The 20,957-nt window shown below is 59.1% G+C and overlaps 1 protein-coding gene across 1 annotated transcript; it reads right to left on the bottom strand.

The window, feature by feature from the left end:
* Positions 1-1,659: 1,659 nt before the first annotated feature.
* AKAIN1 (A-kinase anchor inhibitor 1) lies at positions 1,660-8,814 on the bottom strand. Its single transcript, XM_009910720.2, has 2 exons — positions 8,321-8,814; positions 1,660-1,850 (listed from the first exon to the last, which is right to left on the bottom strand). Exons 1-2 carry the CDS (start codon positions 8,334-8,336, stop codon positions 1,660-1,662), a joined length of 207 nt encoding a protein of 68 aa, XP_009909022.2. The 5' UTR covers positions 8,337-8,814.
* Positions 8,815-20,957: the final 12,143 nt, after the last annotated feature.

The raw sequence follows: 20,957 nt of genomic DNA, 5'->3' as shown, positions 1-20,957 counted from the left end.
GCTGTGGTCAGTAGCTTTCTAGCTCTGGTTAGTGGGGTTCATAGCTCTGGTCAGTGGCTTTCTAGCTCTGGTCAGTGGGGTTCATAGCTGTGGTCAGTGGCTTTCTAGCTCTGGTCAGTGGGGTTCATAGCTCTGGTCAGTAGCTTTCTAGCTCTGGTCAGTGGGGTTCATAGCTCTGCTTAGTAGCTTTCCAGCTCTGGTTAGTGGGGTTCATAGCTGTGGTCAGTAGCTTTCTAGCTCTGGTTAGTGGGGTTCATAGCTCTGGTCAGTAGCTTTCTAGCTCTGGTTAGTGGGGTTCATAGCTGTGGTCAGTAGCTTTCTAGCTCTGGTCAGTGGGGTTCATAGCTCTGGTCAGTGGCTTTCTAGCTCTGGTCAGTGGGGTTCATAGCTGTGGTCAGTGGCTTTCTAGCTCTGGTCAGTGGGGTTCATAGCTGTGGTCAGTAGCTTTCTAGCTCTGGTTAGTGGGGTTCATAGCTGTGGTCAGTGGCTTTCTAGCTCTGGTTAGTGGGGTTCATAGCTGTGGTCAGTGGCTTTCTAGCTCTGCTTAGTGGGGTTCATAGCTGTGGTCAGTAGCTTTCTAGCTCTGGTTAGTGGGGTTCATAGCTCTGGTCAGTGGCTTTCTAGCTCTGGTTAGTGGGGTTCATAGCTGTGGTCAGTAGCTTTCTAGCTCTGCTTAGTGGGGTTCATAGCTCTGGTCAGTGGCTTTCCAGCTCTGCTTAGTGGGGTTCCTAGCTCTGCTTAGTAGTTTTCTGGCTCTGGTCAGTGGGGTTCATAGCTCTGGTCAGTAGCTTTCTAGCTCTGGTTAGTGGGGTTCATAGCTCTGGTCTGTGGCTTTCTAGCTCTGGTTAGTGGGGTTCATAGCTGTGGTCAGTAGCTTTCTAGCTCTGGTTAGTGGGGTTCATAGCTCTGGTCAGTAGCTTTCTAGCTCTGGTTAGTGGGGTTCATAGCTGTGGTCAGTAGCTTTCTAGCTCTGGTTAGTGGGGTTCATAGCTCTGGTCTGTGGCTTTCTAGCTCTGGTTAGTGGGGTTCATAGCTCTGGTCAGTGGCTTTCTAGCTCTGCTTAGTGGGGTTCATAGCTCTGGTCAGTGGCTTTCCAGCTCTGCTTAGTGGGGTTCACAGCTGTGGTCAGTGGCTTTCTAGCTCTGGTTAGTGGGGTTCACAGCTGTGGTCAGTGGCTTTCTAGCTCTGGTTAGTGGGGTTCACAGCTGTGGTCAGTGGCTTTCTAGCTCTGCTTAGTGGGGTTCATAGCTCTGGTCAGTGGCTTTCTAGCTCTGCTTAGTGGGGTTCATAGCTCTGGTCAGTGGCTTTCTAGCTCTGCTTAGTGGGGTTTAGAGCTCTGTTTGGTAGCTTTCTATCTCTGCTTAGTAGCTTTCTGGCTCTGGTTAGTGGGGTTCATAGCTCTGGTTAGTGGGGTTCATAGCTCTGGTCAGTGGCTTTCTAGCTCTGCTTAGTGGCTTTGGTCAAGAAGCTCTGCATAAATATGGGCTTGGTCACCTAATGCACTTCATACTTCTCAGCTGAGGACTACTGCAGCTTTACCTTACCTCTAGGCGTGGTTATACTTTGGTTTGCTTTACAGCATTGCGCTAGGAGACAGCTGAAGGCGAAAGAGAAGGCTTGAAACGGCTGCAAACGACAGAGAACATCCAAGCCTCTGCGTTACTTCTTCTCATGCTTCTTGGTCAGCTTTCCCCTCTCCAGCTGGAGGTTCGCCCCGCCCTTGGGCGGGCTCTGCCCTTGCTGGCGCTCCCGGGCGACCTGCTGCAGCGCTCGGAGGATGGCAGTCTGCACGATCTGCTTGCTGGCCTTCTGCAGCCTCACTTCGTCCTGCTCCAGCCCTGGCTTCTCACCTGCCGCAACCAAACCACAAAGAAAGGCAAGCTGAGTGGCTGGGGCCACGCTGGGAGCACCCGAAAGGGAAAGAAACCCGACCCAGACCAGCCCCGTGGAGTGTCTGGGAGCAGTTTGTGATGGTGGAAAGCTGCCCGTGGAGGAGAGGGCTGGAGCACCTCTGCTGTGAGGACAGCCTGAGGGAGCTGGGGCTGTTCAGGCTGGAGAAGAGAAGGCTCCCAGGTGACCTCATTGTGGCCTTCCAGGATCTGCAGGGGGCTTCAAGCAAGCTGGGGAGGGACTGCTGAGGGTGTCAGGGAGGGATAGGACTGGGGGGGATGGAGCAGAACTAGAAATTCAGATTGGCTGTGAGGAAGAAGTTGTTGGCCAGGAGGGTGGTGAGAGCCTGGCACAGGCTGCCCAGGGAGGTGGTGGCAGCCTCCTGCCTGGAGGTGTTTGCAGCCAGGCTGGAGGTGGCTGTGAGCAACCTGCTGTGGTGTGAGGTGTCCCTGGCTGTGGCAGGGGGTTGGAGCTGGCTGAGCCTTGAGCTCCCTTCCAGCCCTGACAATTCCATGATTCTATGATGAAGGAGGTGGTGATGATAGGATGGGTTGAAGAGGATGTCTGAGGTCATGCAGCTCATTCTTGCTCTCCACAGCTCCCTGAAAGGAGGTTAGAGCAGCCCCAGAGGGCAGCTGAGCAATGCTCAGCAAGAGCTGAAGGAGCTGTGGGGGGCAAGAGGCTGGGGCCAGGCTCTGCTGAGTGGTGCCCAGGGCCAGGCCAAGGGGCAGAGCCTGGAAGCCAGGAGGTGGCAGCTGAGCAGGAGGAGAAAGTGGTTTGGGGGGAGGCTGCTGGAGGCCTGGAGCAGGCTGCCCAGAGAGGTTGTGGAGTCTGCTGGGGTGGAGAGCTTCCAACCCCCCCTGGGCACTGTGCTGCTGGGCAAGCTGCTGGGGGGGCCCTGCTGGAGCAGGCCTGGGGCTGGGGCAGCTCCAGAGGTCCCTTCCCACTGCACTACACTGGGATGCAGGGGTGCTGGGATGCAGGGGTGCTGGGGTTCTGGGATGCAAAGATGCAGGGGTGCTGGGGTTCTGGGGTGCTGGGATGCAGGGATTCTAGGAGCTTCCAACCCCCCCGGGCACTGTGCTGCTGGGCAAGCTGCTGGGGGGGCCCTGCTGGAGCAGAGCTTGGGCTGGGGGAGCCCCAGGGGTCCCTTCCCACCCCACCAGGCTGGGAGTCTGTGAATCTTGTTCCTTTGCAGTGTAATCTGAAGCATTCTTGACCTTTTTTCCGGGCTCTGGAAGGCAGAGGCTTTACTCCTGCCCTTGCCACCCCAACAGGGAGTAGGAGGAGCTAGAACCCATTTTTGTATCAACATTTTGACATCAGGAATGAAGAACTCCAAGTGTGAACACACTTCAGGGTGTGAGGATAGACATCTGAGCAGGCAGAACCTCCCCTGCTCAGCAGCCCTTCCTTACAAGAGCAAAGTCAGGAGCTGCTCAGCTGCCTCCCCAGCTGGTGCTGGCACTCTGGAGCACAGAGCAGGGGAGCAGCCTGGCACGATGCCACAGAAGGTGAGGAGGAGCTCAGCCTGCACCAAGTGTTTTAAGGATCTCATCACAGTGTGATTGAAGCCCTGGCAGCTGTGCTCTGACCCAGAGGTGCTGATCCACTCTGGTGGGGAAGCTGGCAAAGCAAGGAAGCTCTCTGCTGCAGCCTGGGAAGGCATCAAACTGCTTCAGAGTCCCTTGGGACTGGCCTCTGGGGAGAGCTTCGGTGGCCTTGCAGTGCTTCAAGGGCTGAGCAGACAGCTGGGGACAGGCTTTTCCCAGGGCCTGTGGTGCCAGGCCAAGGGGGGAGGCTTTGGACTCAGAGAGGGAGACTGAGAGTGCAGAGAAGGGAGAAATGTTTGCCCCTGAGGGTGGGGAGAGCCTGGCCCAGGCTGCCCAGAGAGCTGGGAGCTGCCCCATGGCTGGCAGCACTGCAGGGCAGGCTGGTTGGGGCTGTGAGCGGCCGGCTGGGGCTGGGGCTGGGGGCTGTGAGCGGCCTGCTGGGGCTGGGGGCTGCACTCAGCTCCACTCCTGCAGGGCTCAGCACCAGTGAGCTCCGCTCAGCACCACTCCCGCAGGGCTCAGCACCAGTGATCTCCGCTCAGCACCACTCCCGCAGGGCTCAGCACCAGTGAGCTCCGCTCAGCACCACTCCTGCAGGGCTCAGCACCAGTGAGCTCCGCTCAGCACCACTCCCGCAGGGCTCAGCACCAGTGAGCTCCGCTCAGCACCACTCCCGCAGGGCTCAGCACCAGTGAGCTCCGCTCAGCACCACTCCCGCAGGGCTCAGCACCAGTGAGCTCCGCTCAGCACCACTCCTGCAGGGCTCAGCACCAGTGAGCTCCGCTCAGCACCACTCCCGCAGGGCTCAGCACCAGTGATCTCCGCTCAGCACCACTCCCGCAGGGCTCAGCACCAGTGAGCTCCGCTCAGCACCACTCCTGCAGGGCTCAGCACCAGTGAGCTCCGCTCAGCACCACTCCCGCAGGGCTCAGCACCAGTGAGCTCCGCTCAGCACCACTCCTGCAGGGCTCAGCACCAGTGAGCTCCGCTCAGCACCACTCCTGCAGGGCTCAGCACCAGTGAGCTCCGCTCAGCACCACTCCTGCAGGGCTCAGCACCAGTGAGCTCCGCTCAGCACCACTCCCGCAGGGCTCAGCACCAGTGAGCTCCGCTCAGCACCACTCCCGCAGGGCTCAGCACCAGTGAGCTCCGCTCAGCACCACTCCCGCAGGGCTCCGCACCAGTGAGCTCCGCTCAGCACCACTCCCGCAGGGCTCAGCACCAGTGAGCTCCGCTCAGCACCACTCCCGCAGGGCTCAGCACCAGTGAGCTCCGCTCAGCACCACTCCCGCAGGGCTCAGCACCAGTGAGCTCCGCTCAGCACCACTCCCGCAGGGCTCAGCACCAGTGAGCTCCGCTCAGCACCACTCCCGCAGGGCTCAGCACCAGTGAGCTCCGCTCAGCACCACTCCCGCAGGGCTCAGCACCAGTGAGCTCCGCTCAGCACCACTCCCGCAGGGCTCAGCACCAGTGAGCTCCGCTCAGCACCACTCCTGCAGGGAGTCCCTCTGCATCCTCCTGCTGCTGTCCTGTCCCAGCCGGGAGGAAGCTGAGCCCAGCCCTGGCAGCTTCCCCGGCAGTGGCAACTCCATGCAGTTGCTGCTAAGGGCAGGGGAAGGAAGGTTTCTTCCTCTCTTCTGCAGGGATTGTGTTAAAGACACAGCCCAAGGAACTGTGGAGTGGTTTGGGTTGGAGGGGAACCTAAAGAGCCACCCAGGGGGCTTGCAAGTAATGCAGCAAGGGATAATGAGCAAGGTGAAATTAAGGTGAATAGCAACTAATGAGTCATGACAACTGACACAGTGAGGAAGGGAACAAGAATGAGAACAGGAGGGTGCTCATAGAGAAAAGAAACCAAACCAAAGCAAATTAAACCAAACCAAAGCAAATTAAACCAAACCAAAGCAAAATAAACCAAACTGAACCAAACCAAAGCAAACTGAACCAAACCAAATCCAAATAAACTAAACCAAACCAAAGTAAAGCAAAATAAACCAAACCAAATTAAACCAAAGCAAAATAAACCAAAGCGAACCAAATTAAACCAAAGCAAAGCAAACCAAAGCAAAGCAAATTAAACCAAAGCGAACCAAATTAAACCAAAGCAAAGCAAAATTAAACCAAAGCAAAGCAAAATTAACCAAAGCAAAGCAAAATAAACCAAAGGAAAGCAAAGCAAAATAAATGAAACCGAACCAAATTAAACCAAAGCGAACCAAATTAAACCAAAGCAAAGCAAAATTAACCAAAGCAAAGCAAAATAAACCAAAGGAAAGCAAAGCAAAATAAATGAAACCGAATCAAATTAACCAAAGCCAAGCACAATTAACCAAAGCCAGCCAAAGCAAAATTAACCAAGCCTAAGCAAACTAAACCAAACCAAATGAAACCAAAGCAAAGCAAAGCAAACTAAACCAAACCAAATGAAACCAAACCAAACCAAATGAAACCAAAGCAAACTAAACCAAACCAAACCAAATTAAACCAAAGCAAAGCAAACTAAACCAATCCAAAGCAAAGCAAACTAAACCAAACCAAACCAAATGAAACCAAACCAAAGCAAACTAAACCAAACCAAATGAAACCAAACCAAACCAAAGCAAACTAAACCAAACCAAACCAAATTAAACCAAAGCAAAGCAAACTAAACCAATCCAAAGCAAAGCAAACTAAACCAATCCAAAGCAAAGCAAACTAAACCAAACCAAACCAAATGAAACCAAACCAAAGCAAACTAAACCAAACCAAATGAAACCAAAGCAAAGCAAACTAAACCAAACCAAATGAAACCAGAGCAAAGCAAACTAAACCAAACCAAATGAAACCAGAGCAAAGCAAACTAAACCAAAGCAAAGCTAACTAAACCAAACCAAATGAAAGCAAAGCAAACTAAACCAAACCAAATGAAACCAAAGCAAACTAAACCAATCCAAAGCAAAGCAAACTAAACCAAATGAAACCAAACCAAAGCAAACTAAACCAAACCAAATGAAACCAAGCAAACTAAACCAACTCAAATTAAACCAAAGCAAAGCAAACTAAACCAAACCAAACCAAATGAAACCAAACCAAAGCAAACTAAACCAAACCAAATGAAACCAAAGCAAAGCAAAGCAAACTAAACTAATCCAAAGCAAACTAAACCAAACCAAAGGAAACTAAACCCAAGGAAGCTAAAAGAACAAAATGAAATTCAATGAAATAAAAAGGCAATAAACCAAACTAAAGCCAAAGAAGATAAATTAAAGGAATAAAATCAGAGTAAATGAAATTGAAGTCAAAGGAAAGAAACCAATCCAAGCTGCACCAAACCCAACTGAGTAAAAGAGTAAAATGCAACTAAGGGAACTAAAATAAAGTAAAGCACAATAAAATAACCCAACCCAAGAGAAATGAAACTAACCTGAGGTAAAATAAAACAAGAGAATGAAAGTCAATGAAATTCAATGAACTACACTCAAGGGCAAATCCTGCCTGACCAACCTGGTGGCCTTCTGGGAGCAGGTGACAACATCAATAGCTGAGGGGCCAGCAACTGATGTCGTTTCCCTGGGCCTGAGCTCAGCCTTCACACTGTCCTGCACCACAGCCTGGGCTCCAGGCTGGTGACACAGGGGTGTGATGGGTGACCACTAGATGGATACAGAACTGGCTTGATGACTGCACCCAAAGAGTGGCTGTCCATGGTCCATGTCCCAGCGGAGGCCAGGGACAAGCAGAGTCCCTCAGGGATCAGTCCTGGGACCAGGCTTGTTCAACATCTCTGTGGGTGCCATGGACAGTGGCATTGAGTGCACCCTCAGCAGGTTTGCTGCTGACACCAAGCTGTGTGGTGCAGCAGACAGGCTGGAGGGAAGGGATCCATCCAGAGGGACCTGGACAGGCTGGAGAGCTGGGCACAAGCCAACCTCAGGAGGTTCAACAAGACCAAGGGCAGGGTCCTGCAGCTGGCTCAAGGCAATCCCAGGCACAAATGCAGGCTGGGCAGGGACTGGCTGGAAAGCAGCCCTGAGGAGAGAGCCTTGGGGGTGCTGGGGGAGGAGAAGCTCAGCAGGAGCTCTCAGTGTGCACTTGCAGCCCAGAGAGCCAAGCAGAGCCTGGGCTGCAGCAAGAGAAGTGTGGCCAGCAGGGCAAGGGAGGGGATTCTCCCCCTCTGCTCAGCTCTGCTGAGACCCCACCTGGAGTACTGCCTCCAGTGCTTTAGCCCCTAGGACAAGAGGGATCTGGAGGTGCTGGAAGGTGTCCAGAGAAGGGCCAGGAGGATGAGCAGAGGGCTGGACCATCTCTGCTGTGAGGACAGACTGAAGGAGTTGGGGCTGTTCAGTCTGGAGAAGAGAAGGCTCCCAGGTGACCTCATTGTGGCCTTCCAGTATCTGAAGGGGGCCTACAGGAAGGCTGGGGAGGGACTGCTCAGGATCTCAGGCAGTGATAGGACTAAGAGGAATGGAATGAAGCTGGAGGTGGGGAGATTCAGGCTGGAGGGGAGGAGGAAGTTCTTCCCCATGAGAGTGGTGAAGCCCTGGAATGGGTTGTCCAGGGAGGTGGTTGGGGCCCCAGCCCTGGAGGTGTTTAAGGCCAGGCTGGATGAGGCTCTGGGCAGCCTGATCTAGTGTGGGGTGTCCCTGCCCATGGCAGGGGGGCTGGAACAGGATGATCCTTGTGGTCCCTTCCAACCCTGACTGATATCATGATACTATGAAACCAAGCATCCCAAACTAAGTCACCTTCTTCAAAGCCTTCTCCTCCTCCCTGCTCGGTGGCAGTTCCAGTGTGGCCGTTCTGCATCCCCACCCCCTCCCAGCCCCTGGCTGCGGCTCCCTGGCACGATCGGAGCCTTCCCACTGCTGTCCCCAAGGGCAGGGGATGGATGTCCTTACCTGGAGCGAACACCATGGTGCTGCCTGGGGTGGTGCGGCTCAGCTCCTGGATCAGCACCTCGGACAGCTCCGGCTGGCCTCAGCTCCCCCAGCAGCTCCAGTTTGCTCCCAGCTCAGCAGGGCTCAGCAAGGCTCAGCTCCTCACTCAGCTCCAGTTCAGGATGGCTTAGCTCCCCGGCAAGCTCCAGTTCAGGATGGCTTAGGTCCCCGTCAAGCTCCAGTTCAGGATGGCTCAGCTCCCTGGCAAGCTCCAGTTCAGGATGGCTCAGCTCCCTGGCAAGCTCCAGTTCAGGATGGCTCAGCTCCCTGGCAAGCTCCAGTTTAGGATGGCTTAGCTCCCCGGCAAGCTCCAGTTCAGGATGGCTTAGGTCCCCGGCAAGCTCCAGTTCAGGATGGCTTAGGTCCCTGGCAAGCTCCAGTTCAGGATGGCTTAGGCCCCTAGTCAGCTCCAGTTCAGGATGGCTTAGGTCCCTGGCAAGCTCCAGTTCAGGACGGCTTAGGTCCCCATCAAGCTCCAGTTCAGGATGGCTTAGGCCCCTAGTCAGCTCCAGTTCAGGATGGCTTAGCTCCCCAGCAAGCTCCAGTTCAGGATGGCTTAGGTCCCTGGCAAGCTCCAGTTCAGGATGGCTTAGTCCCCCAGTCAGCTCCAGTTCACAGTGGCTCTGCTCCCCAGTAAATTCTGGTTCAGGATGGCTCAGTTCCCCAGTAAACTCCAGTTCAGGATGGCTTAGCTCCTTAGTCAGCTCCAGTTCAGGATGGCTTAGCTCCTTAGTCAGCTCCAGTTCAGGATGGCTTGGCTCCTTAGTCAGCTCCAGTTCAGGATGGCTTAGCTCCTTAGTCAGCTCCAGTTCAGGATGGCTTAGCTCCTTAGTCAGCTCCAGTTCAGGATAGCTCGGCTTCCCAGTCAGCTCCAGTTCAGGATAGCTCGGCTCCCCAGTCAGCTCCAGTTCAGCTCCTTAGTCAGCTCCAGTTCAGGATAGCTTGGCTTCCCAGTCAGCTCCAGTTCAGGATAGCTCGGCTCCCCAGTCAGCTCCAGTTCAGCTCCTTAGTCAGCTCCAGTTCAGGATAGCTCGGCTTCCCAGTCAGCTCCAGTTCAGGATAGCTCGGCTTCCCAGTCAGCTCCAGTTCAGGATAGCTCGGCTCCCCAGTCAGCTCCAGTTCAGCTCCTGAGTCAGCTCCAGTTCAGGATAGCTCGGCTTCCCAGTCAGCTCCAGTTCAGGATAGCTCAGCTCCCCAGTCAGCTCCAGTTCAGCTCCTGAGTCAGCTCCAGTCCCACACGGCTGAGCACAGCTCAGTGTGGCTCAGCACCTAAGAGAGATACAGCCCTGCATGGCTCAGCTCCCCAGGCAGCTCCAGTTCTGCCTGGCACAGCTGCCCGCTCGGCTCCATTCCATCTTGGCTCAGCTCCCCAGGCAGCTCCAGTTCAGCAGCGTTCAGCTCCTCAGTTAGCTCCAATTCAGCACGGCTCAGCACCCCAGTAAGCTCCACACAGCTCCAGTGCTGCACGGCTCAGCACAGCTTCATACGGCCCAGCACGTCCATCAGCCCCGGTCCTGCGGGGCTCAGCACCCCAGTACGCTCCACTCAGCTCCGGTCCTGCAGGGCTCAGCACCCCAGTAAGCTCCGCTCAGCACCGGTCCTGCGGGGCTCAGCACCCCAGTAAGCTCTGCTCAGCCCCGGTCCTGCGGGGCTCAGCACCCCAGTAAGCTCCACTCAGCTCCGGTCCTGCAGGGCTCAGCACCCCAGTGAGCTCCACTCAGCACCGGTCCTGCAGGGCTCAGCACCCCAGTAAGCTCCACACAGCTCCAGTGCTGCACGGCTCAGCACCCCAGTAAGCTCCACACAGCTCCAGTGCTGCACGGCTCAGCACCCCGGTACGCTCCACTCAGCTCCGGTCCTGCGGGGCTCAGCACCCCAGTAAGCTCTGCTCAGTTCCAATCCTGCGGGGCTCAGCACCCCAGTAAGCTCTGCTCAGCCCCGGTCCTGCGGGGCTCAGCACCCCAGTAAGCTCCACTCAGCTCCGGTCCTGCGGGGCTCAGCACCCCAGTAAGCTCTGCTCAGTTCCAATCCTGCGGGGCTCAGCACCCCAGTAAGCTCCACTCAGCTCCGGTCCTGCGGGGCTCAGCACCCCAGTAAGCTCTGCTCAGTTCCAATCCTGCGGGGCTCAGCACCCCGGTACGCTCCACTCAGCACCGGTCCTGCGGGGCTCAGCACCCCAGTAAGCTCTGCTCAGTTCCAATCCTGCGGGGCTCAGCACCCCAGTAAGCTCCACTCAGCACCGGTCCTGCGGGGCTCAGCACCCCAGTAAGCTCCACTCAGCACCGGTCCTGCGGGGCTCAGCACCCCAGTAAGCTCCACTCAGCTCCAGTCCTGCGGGGCTCAGCACCCCAGTAAGCTCTGCTCAGTTCCAATTCAGCACGGCTCAGCACCCCGGTACGCTCCACTCAGCTCCGGTCCTGCGGGGCTCAGCACCCCAGTAAGCTCTGCTCAGTTCCAATCCTGCGGGGCTCAGCACCCCAGTAAGCTCCACTCAGCTCCGGTCCTGCAGGGCTCAGCACCCCGGTACGCTCCACTCAGCTCCGGTCCTGCGGGGCTCAGCACCCCGGTACGCTCCACTCAGCCCCGGTCCTGCAGGGCTCAGCACCCCGGTACGCTCCACTCAGCTCCGGTCCTGCAGGGCTCAGCACCCCGGTACGCTCCACTCAGCTCCGGTCCTGCAGGGCTCAGCACCCCGGTACGCTCCACTCAGCTCCGGTCCTGCAGGGCTCAGCACCCCGGTACGCTCCACTCAGCTCCGGTCCTGCGGGGCTCAGCACCCCGGTACGCTCCACACAGCTCCGGTCCTGCGGGGCTCAGCACCCCGGTACGCTCCACTCAGCTCCGGTCCTGCGGGGCTCAGCACCCCGGTACGCTCCACTCAGCTCCGGTCCTGCGGGGCTCAGCACCCCGGTACGCTCCACTCAGCCCCGGTCCTGCGGGGCTCAGCACCCCAGCACGCTGCGCTCCGCACCCGGTAAGCTCCAGCTGGCCCCGCCCGGCCTAGCCAGCGCCCGGCCCGGCCCCGCACGGCGGCGCAGGCGGCCGCGGTCCCTCCCTCCAGACTGCGGCGGGGCGGGGAGGGGACCTGGGCGGCCACAGCAGCCCCAGCCCGCAGCGCCGCCGCCGCCCGCAGCCGCAGCCGGAGCGGGGGGCGCGGGGTCCGGCGCGGCGGGGCGGTGCTCAGTGGCTGCTAATTTGCTCATTACCTCGGCGGGCCGGCGCTGTCCTTCTCTCTCTCTGTGTCTCTGCGTGTCTCTGTGTGCGTGTGTTTCGCTGTCCCCTGCTGAGAGGCGCCAGCCGCCGCCGGCTTTGTCGCCGCGCTTCAGTTCTGCAGGCTCGGAAGGCTGAGCACTTCGGGTTCTGCGGTCCCAGGGTGCTCGGCCTGGCTCTGCTGAGCAGCGGGGCTTCGCTCACGGAGTCGGAGATCCGCGGGATGGTTTGGGCCGGAAAGGGCTTGAAGCTCGCCCAGTTCAACGATTGTGTGACCCTGCCGAGCCTGGTGCCAAAGGATGGCCCTCAGCGCCACAGCTCTGCCTCTCGGGAACACCTCCACGGGTGCAGAATTCGGCCACCTCCCTGGGCAGCCTGGGCCAGGCTTTGAGAACCCTTTCTGGGGAGAAATTTTTCCTCATACCCAACCTCCACCTCCCCCTGGCACAACCTGAGGCAGTTTGCTCTTGTCCTGGCACTTGTGGCATGCGAGACCAACCCCCACCTGGCTCCAGCCTCCTGTCAGGGAGTTGTGGACAGCCAGAAGGTTCTCCCCTCAGCCTCCTCCAGGCTGAGCACCCCCAGCTCCCTCAGCTGCTCCTCCCCAGCCCTCTTCTCCAGAGCTCTGTTGCCGTTCTCTGGCCCTGCTCCAGCCCCTCAGTGGCCTTCTCGGAGTGAGGAGCCCAGCACTGAGCCCAGCACTCAAGGTGTGGTTGCCCCGGTGCTGATCCATGGCCTTGCTCATTGCAAGCAGCAGCACCAAGACCCTGTAAGCAGTGACAAAAGCACCTGCAGATACTTTCCTCAGCAGTCACACACTCCCCACCTTTTCCATCCTTCCAGCTCCTGCTGTTTGAGGGAGCTGTGGCAAGTCTCTGTGGCATCAGGGACCCTGCAGATCCTTGGGGTTATACCTTCAAAGACTCCTCTGGAGAAGCCTTGATGCCCTCAGAGGTTGCTTTGTGAAGCCCTGGGACATTGGGGGGCAAGTCACAGAGCTGGAGTTGACTGATGTCACTTCAGCTCCTCCACTGCTCCCTGGAATCTGGTGGCTTCACCTCTGGAGGGAAGCCTTTGTTCTGATGGAGCTGGGGACAGCCCTTTGCTCACACAGATTCAGAAGCTTGGCCAGCATGGTTTCAGGAAAAAAAGTCCCTTTGACCTCAAGATGTGTCAAGGGGCAGGCTTAGGCTGGCTGCCAGCAGAGTGCCAGAGGCTCTCCAGGGCCCCCACTGCTTCCCAGGGGCTGAGAAAGAGAAGAAGGGGGAGAAACTGATGGGGTGGGAAAGAAACTGAAGCAGCTGGGATGGGAAGAAGGACAAAGAGATGGAAGAGAGGCACAGAGACACAAACCAGCGTGGACCCCAAGCCCTGATGGCAGTGAGGGCACCACTGGCACCACTGCTGCTGGGGGCAGGCACTGGGCAAGTCCCAGCCTGGACTCCCTGGCAGGTGGGAACCAGATTCTGGAACTGGGTTCAGGAGCAGAGGGACCAGGGTTGTATTTTAAACACCACAAAGATGAGCCCACCCCAGGGCCTCCAAGGTCAGGCCTCCAGCAGCCTCCCCCCAAACCACTTTCTCCTCCTGCTCAGCTGCCACCTCCTGGCTTCCAGGCTCTGCCCCTTGGCCTGGCCCTGGGCACCACTCAGCAGAGCCTGGCCCCAGCCTCTTGCCCCCCACAGCTCCTTCAGCTCTTGCTGAGCATTGCTCAGCTGCCCTCTGGGGCTGCTCTCCTGCAGGCTGCACAGCCCCAGGGCTCTCAGCCTTTGCTGCTGCCAGAGCTGCTCCAGGCCCCTCAGCAGCTCTGCAGCCTCCCCTGGGCTGTCTCCAGCAGCTCTCTGTCCTTCTGGGACTGGGGAGCCCAGACCCTTTTGGCCCTTGTTTTGTTGCTGGGCACCACTGACAAGGTCCTCATCCTCTAGCTGCTGAGCAGCACTGAGAGGATCTCCTCCCAGCAGCCTGGGCTGTGCCCCTGGGGAGAGCAGTGCCCTGCCAGCCATGCAGGGAAGCAGGGCTGGAGCATCTCATCAGCACACCATGGGCCATGGAGAGGTCAGGAGGGCCTCTCTCAGGACACCTTCCCCACTCCTCCCCTTTCCCCTGCTGAGCTCCACATCCAGAGCTCTCCAGGGAGCTCTTTGCCCTTTGAATGCAGCTGTAGGGATCACAAGCAAGGGAAGGGCTCCCCCAGACCTCTCCTCTTTGCAGTCAGCACCAAGCCCCATGCCCCTCAGTCTTCTCTAGGCTGCTCCTGTTAATATTGACTTTCCTACAGTCCCATGAGAGGTTGGGGCTGGGCAAGATGGCCTTGAAAGGTCCCTTCCAGCCCAAACCCTTCTGTGATTCTAAGTCAGTTTGATCCCTCTGTGTTGTGGATGAAAGTCAAAACGAGAGAGAAGCTGAGGCCATAGCAAACAAACCCAACCCAGGGCTAGCAAAGAGCTGGGTGAGTGGAGGAGGTCTGGAGACAGTGCTGGATGATTCACCTCCAGCTTTGCTGTCCCAAACCGGTGGAGCTGAAGACTTTGCTGCCGCTGCTGCCACCTTCATGCTTGTGTGGATGCTCAGTCCCTTCCCTGAGGCAGAGGGATGAGTCACAGGCTAAAAGCCAGAGGCTTGAGACCAGGCAGGAGCAATCCTAAAGCAAGGGATTCGGTCCAGCCCCGGGCTGCCGGCCGTGGATCTCGCTCAGACCCTGTGAAACATGGGAGGGAGCTGTGGAGGACTCAGACCCACGGCACCAGTACAGGCTGGGGGGTGGAGAGCAGCCCTGAGGGCAGGTCCAGAGGTGGCCATGAAAGTGAGCAGAGGGCTGGCTCATGTTCAGCCTACTATCAACCAGAACCCTCTCTGCCTGGCTGCTCTCAGCCACTCTGCCCCCAGCCTGCAGCTCTGCCTGGGGTTGCTGTGGCCAAAGTGCAGCCCCTGGCACTTGGCTGTGTTCAATCTCCTGCCCTTGGCCTCTGCCCCTCTGCCCAGCCTGGCAGGGGGGGGGTGGGGGAGAGGGAAGCTGCAGCTTCATTCTTTTCCCTTTCACAGAATCACCAAGGTTGGAAGAGACCTCAAAGATCATCGAGTATCCAACCTGGCACCACAGACCTCATGATTAAACCATGGCTCTCAGGGCCACATCCAATCCCCTCTTGAACACCTCCAGGGCTGGGGACTCCACCACCTCCCTGGGCAGCACATCCCCAGGGCCAATCTCTCTGGCTGGCAAGAAGTTTCTCCTCCCCTCCAGCCTGAACCTCCCCTGGCACAGCTTGAGACTGTGGCCTCTTGTTCTGCTGCTGGGGGCCTGGGAGCAGAGCCCAACCCCCAGCTGGCTCCAACCTCCCTGCAGGGAGTTGCAGAGAGCAAGAAGGTCTCCCCTGAGCCTCCTCTTCTGCAGGCTAAGCAACCCCAGCTCCCTCAGCCTCTCCTCCCAGGGCTGTGCCCCAGACCCCTCCCCAGCTTTGTTGCCCTTCTCTGGACACCTTCCAGCAGCTCAACCTCTTTCCTGACCTGAGGAGCCCAGAGCTGGACACAGGACTCAAGGGGTGGCCTGAGCAGTGCTGAGCCCAGGGCAGAAGGACTTCCCTGCTCCTGCTGGCCACACTCTGCCTGCTGCAGGCCAGGATGCCCTTGGCCTTCTTGGCCCCCTGGGCACACTGCTGCATCATGTTCAGCCTACCATCAATCAGCACCCCCAGGTCCCTCTCTGCCTGGCTGCTCTCAGCCACTCTGCCCCCAGCCTGCAGCACTGCCTGGGGTTGCTGTGGCCAAAGTGCAGCCCCTGGCACTTGGACTTGTTGAATGCCATCCTGGTCTTGGCACACAGAGCAGCTAACACTCAAACCCAAGACCTTCCCCCCAGCACTTGGCTTCCTTTCCAGCCCAGTTCACCTCTGAGTTGCCACTTGTGGCAGCAAGGCACAGAACATCCCAGCAGGGAGGGCTGGGAAGGGAGCTCCTGAGCTGCCCCAGCCCAAGCCCTGCTCCAGCAGGGCCCCCCCAGCAGCTTGCCCAGCAGCACAGTGCCCAGGGGGGGTTGGAAGCTCTCCACCCCAGCAGACTCCACAACCTCTCTGGGCAGCCTGCTCCAGGCCTCCAGCAGCCTCCCCCCAAACCACTTTCTCCTCCTGCTCAGCTGCCACCTCCTGGCTTCCAGGCTCTGCCCCTTGTGCTGTCCCTGGGCAGCACTCAGCAGAGCCTGGCCCCAGCCTCTTGCCCCCCACAGCTCCTTCAGCTCTTGCTGAGCACTGCTCAGCTGCCCTCTGGGGCATGGGGAGATGTGAAAGCTGTGGGGATGTGGTGCTGAGGGTCCTGGTTCAGTGGTGCCCTGGGGGCAGTGCTGGGTTGGGGGTTGGACTCAGTGCCCTCCAAGCTCTCTTCCAACCACAATGATTCTGTGCTCCTGGTGGCTCCTTGCCCAGGTGAGCAGCTCTGCAAGCCTGCTCCTTTCATTCCACCTCTGCCAGGTGGTTTGGGCTCCCTTGGGCAGTCAGAGCAAGGATCTTGGGCTCAGAGCAGGGCCCAGGCTTAGCTTATGGCTGGGCTTGAGGCCTTTCCCAGCCAGGGGACTCTGTGAGCTTTGCCCTCAGCTCAGCACCTCTGTGCAGCTGGGACTTCAAGGGCCCCAGCAGCCATCCCTTGGGAGGAAGGCAGCCCCTGGGCCACAGCCTCCTCTCCTCTGGGAAGCCTGGGCTGCAGCTGGGAGCTGATCAGAAGGTGCTGCTTGGAAAGAGCCTTCTGAGCCAAGCAGGCACTGCTGGCTGGCAGACACATCCCTACCCTCTGCCTTGTCCCCTGGAGTCAGCTTAGGAGCCACAGGATGGGTTGGGCTGGCAGGGACCTTGAAGAGCACCCAGCTCCAGCCCCACTGCCATGGGCAGGGACACCTCCCAGCAGCCCAGGCTGCTCCAAGGCTCCAGCCTCCTGCTGTGGACAAGGACACCTCTCAGCCAGACTCAGCTGCTCCAAGGCTCATCCAGCCTGCTCTGGAATAGCCCCAGGGAGGAGGCAGCCACAGCCTCCCTGGGCAGCCTGGGCCAGAGTCTGCCCAGCCTCACTCTCACCAAGTTCTTCCTCCTCTCCAGCCTCAATCTGCCCTCTCCCAGCTCCAAGCCACTGTCCCTCAGCCTGGCACTCCTTGTCCCAAGCCCCTCCCCAGCTCTCCTGGAGCCCCTGCAGGGACTGGAAGGCTGCTCTAAGGTGTCCCTGGACCCTTCCCTTCTCCAGGCTGACCAACCCCAGCCACCTCAGCCCAAAAGCCCCCAGAGAAGGAACACATCCTCCTCCTCCTCCCCCCAGCAGCACACAGGAAGGGTGCAGCTGATGTCTCCCACCACCACCTCCCCTCATCTGTTTCATTGTTGGCTTTAGGTTGGGAATCACAATGGCCAAGCAGCCTTCCAGGCTGCCTTCCCCAGCCTGCTGCTGCTGGGGGTGCTGGGGAGTTTCTAAATAGCTTGCCTGCAGCAGCATGACTCAGAAGTGTGAATGGCAGAAGGAAGCTGATTAGCTTACAGACAGCTTGGTGGGGAGAGCAGGGAGCATGAATCCACTCCCAGGAGCAGGGCCAAGGCTTTATTGGAGCACAGAATCAACCAGGCTGGCAAAGACCTCAGAGCTCATCCAGGCCAAGCTGGCACCCAACACCTCCTGACTAACCAAAGCATGGCTCCCAGGGCCACATCCAATCCCCTCCTGAACACCCCCAGGGCTAGAATAGAATAGGATGGAATAGGATGGAATAGGATGGAATAGATCAGACCAGGTTGGAAGAGACCTTCAAGATCATCCAGTCCAACCTCTCCCCCAGCACCATCTGAGCAACTCAACCCTGGCACCAAGCACCCCATCCAGTCTCCTCCTGAGCATCTCCAGGGCTGGGGACTCCACCACCTCCCTGGGCAGCACATCCCCAGGGCCAATCTCTCTTGCTGGGAAGAACTTCCTCCTCACCTCCAGCCTGAACCTCCCCTGGCACAGCTTGAGACTGTGTCCTCTTGTTCTGCTGCTGGGGGCCTGGGAGCAGAGCCCAACCCCCACCTGGCTCCAACCTCCCTGCAGGGAGCTGCAGAGAGCAAGAAGGTCTCCCCTGAGCCTCCTCTTCTGCAGGCTAAGCAACCCCAGCTCCCTCAGCCTCTCCTCCCAGGGCTGTGCTCCAGACCCCTCCCCAGCTTTGTTGCCCTTCTCTGGACACCTTCCAGCAGCTCAACCTCTTTCCTGACCTGAGGAGCCCAGAGCTGGACACAGGACTCAAGGGGTGGCCTGAGCAGTGCTGAGCACAGGGCAGAAGGACTTCCCTGCTCCTGCTGGCCACACTCTGCCTGCTGCAGGCCAGGATGCCCTTGGCCTTCTTGGCCCCCTGGGCACACTGCTGCCTCCTGTTCAGCTGCTCTCCCCCACTCCCCCCAGGTCCCTCTGTGCCTGGCTGCTCTCAGCCACTCTGCCCCCAGCCTGTAGCTCTCCCTGGGGTTGCTGTGGCAGAGAGTGGTGGTGAATGGTGCCACAGCCAGCTGGCAGCCAGGCACCAGTGGGGTGCCCCAGGGCTCAGTGCTGGGCCCCAGCCTGGTCAATATCTTCATTGAGGATCTGGAGGAGGGGATGGAGTCCAGCAGCAGGAAATGTGCAGCTGACAGCAAGCTGGGGGCAGGAGTTGAGCTGTGAGAGGGGAGGAGAGCTCTTCAGAGGGACCTTGCCAGGCTGGGCAGAGGGGCAGAGGCCAAGGGCAGGAGATTGAACACAGCCAAGTGCCAGGGGCTGCACTTTGGCCACAGCAACCCCAGCCTGCAGGAGAGCAGCCCCAGAGGGCAGCTGAGCAATGCTCAGCAAGAGCTGAAGGAGCTGTGGGGGGCAAGAGGCTGGGGCCAGGCTCTGCTGAGTGGTGCCCAGGGCCAGGCCAAGGGGCAGAGCCTGGAAGCCAGGAGGTGGCAGCTGAGCAGGAGGAGAAAGTGGTTTGAGGGGAGGCTGCTGGAGGCCTGGAGCAGGCTGCCCAGAGAGGTTGTGGAGTCTGCTGGGGTGGAGAGCTTCCAACCCCCCCTGGGCACTGTGCTGCTGGGCAAGCTGCTGGGGGGGCCCTGCTGGAGCAGGGGCTGGGCTGGGGCAGCTCCTGGGGTCCCTTCCCACTGCACTGCACTGGGATGTACGGGTGCTGGGATGCAGGGGTGCTGGGCTTCTGGGATGCAAAGATGCAGGGGTGCTGGGATGCTGGGATGCAGGGGTACTGGGATGCAGGGGTGCTGGGATGCAGGGATGCTGGGATGCAGGGGTTCTGTGATGCTGGGATGCAGGGATGCTGGGGTGCTGCGGTGCTGGGATGCAGGGATGCTGGGACACAGGGATTCTGGGGTGCAGGGATGCTGGGGTGCTGGGGTTCAGGGGTGCTGGGTTGCAGGGATGCAGGGGTGCTGGGATGCAGGGGTTCAGGGGTGCTGGGATGCTGGGATGCTGGGATGCAGGGGTGCTGGGATGCAGGGATGCTGGGATGCAGGGGTGCTGGGATGCAGGGGTGCAGGGGTGCTGGGGTGCTGGAGTGCTGGGATGCTGGGGTGCTGGGGATCTGGGATGCAGGGGTGCTGTGGTGCTGGTATGCAGGGGTGCTGGTATGCAGGGGTGCTGGGATGCTGGGTTGCAGGGGTGCTGGGGTGCTGGGATGCAGGGGTGCTGGGGTGCAGGGGTGCTGGGGTGCAGGGGTGCTGGGGTGCTGGGGATCTGGGATGCAGGGGTGCTGTGGTGCTGGTATGCAGGGGTGCTGGTATGCAGGGGTGCTGGGATGCAGGGGTGCTGGGATGCTGGGGTTCAGGGGTGCTGGGGTGCTGGGATGCTGGGATGCAGGGGTGCTGGGGTGCTGGGGTTCAGGGGTGCTGGGATGCAGGGGTCCTGGGGTGAAGGGGTGCTGGGATGATGGGGTGCTGGGGATCTGGGATGCAGGGGTGCTGGGGTGCAGGGGTGCTGGGATGATGGAGTGCTGGGGATCTGGGATGCAGGGGTGCTGGGGTGCTGATATGCAGGGGTGCTGGGATGCAGGGGTGCTGGGATGCTGGGGTTCAGGGGTGCTGGTGTGCTGGGATGCTGGGATGCAGGGGTGCTGGGGTGCTGGCCAGCTGGGCACTGTGCTCCTGGGCCAGCTGCTGTGGGTTCCCTGCTGGAGCAGGGCTTGGGCTGGGGAGCTCCAGAGGTGTTTCCTGCCCCATGTGGTTCTGGAACCATCTCCAGGACACAAACAAGTCGGACCCCCACTAGGAGAGGAAGCAGACTTGCAGGGGTGGTTGGTGCACTGCTGGATCACTGTGAGAGCAGCAGCTCTGCTGCCTCCCTTGAGGAGCAGGAGGTGGTTGGCAGCTGTGTTTGCATAGAAACTGGTCATGCTTGGGGCCTCTTCTCGTGCCTTTGAGGGCAGCCACTCAGGAGGTGAAGTAATGAACCTGACATTTGGAGGTAATGATGGCCCTGGCTGTGCTCACCGGCTGGAGCTGCTCCTCTGAGGGCTTCGGTGACCTTAATCTCAAGGCAGAGGTCAATATGTTGCTGGAAGGTAGATCAGTATTGCCCTGCACCATTTCCAGTGAGGCACCTGGTGAGGATAGACACTGCTGGGGTGCTGGGATGCAATGATGCTGGGGTGCTGGGATGCTGGGATGCAGGAGCTCTGGGATGCTGGGATGCAGGGGTGCTAGGATGCAGGGGTGCTGGGGTTCTGGGATGCAGGGGTGCTGGGATGCAGGGGTGCTGGGGTTCTGGGATGCAGGGGTGCTGGGATGCAGGGGTGCTGGGGTTCTGGGATGCAGGGGTGCTGGGATGCAGGGATGCAGGGGTGCTGGGATGCAGGGGTGCTGGGGTTCTGGGATGCAGGGGTGCTGGGATGCAGGAGTTCTGGGATGCAGGGGTGCTGGGGTGCTGGGATGCAGGGGTGCTGGGATGCAGGGGTGCTGGGGTTCTGGGATGCAGGGGTGCTGGGATGCAGGGGTGCTGGGGTTCTGGGATGCAGGGGTGCTGGGATGCAGGGATGCAGGGGTGCTGGGATGCAGGGGTGCTGGGGTTCTGGGATGCAGGGGTGCTGGGATGCAGGGGTGCTGGGGTTCTGGGATGCAGGGGTGCTGGGATGCAGGGATGCAGGGGTGCTGGGATGCAGGGGTGCTGGGGTTCTGGGATGCAGGGGTGCTGGGATGCAGGGGTGCTGGGGTTCTGGGATGCAGGGGTGCTGGGATGCAGGGATGCAGGGGTGCTGGGATGCAGGGGTGCTGGGGTTCTGGGATGCAGGGATTCTGGGATGCTGGGATGCAGGAATTCTGGGATGCTGGGATGCTGGGGTGCTGGGATGCAGGGGTGCTGGGGTTCTGGGATGCAGAGGTGCTAGGGTTCTGGGATGCTGGGATGCAGGAGTTCTGGGATGCTGGGG

The sequence above is a fragment of the Dryobates pubescens genome, chromosome 9, assembly GCF_014839835.1.
Source record: "Dryobates pubescens isolate bDryPub1 chromosome 9, bDryPub1.pri, whole genome shotgun sequence".
Lineage (NCBI taxonomy): Eukaryota > Metazoa > Chordata > Aves > Piciformes > Picidae > Dryobates > Dryobates pubescens.
Note: the sequence above shows the minus strand (reverse complement) of the source record. Positions and strands in the feature narration are given on the sequence as shown.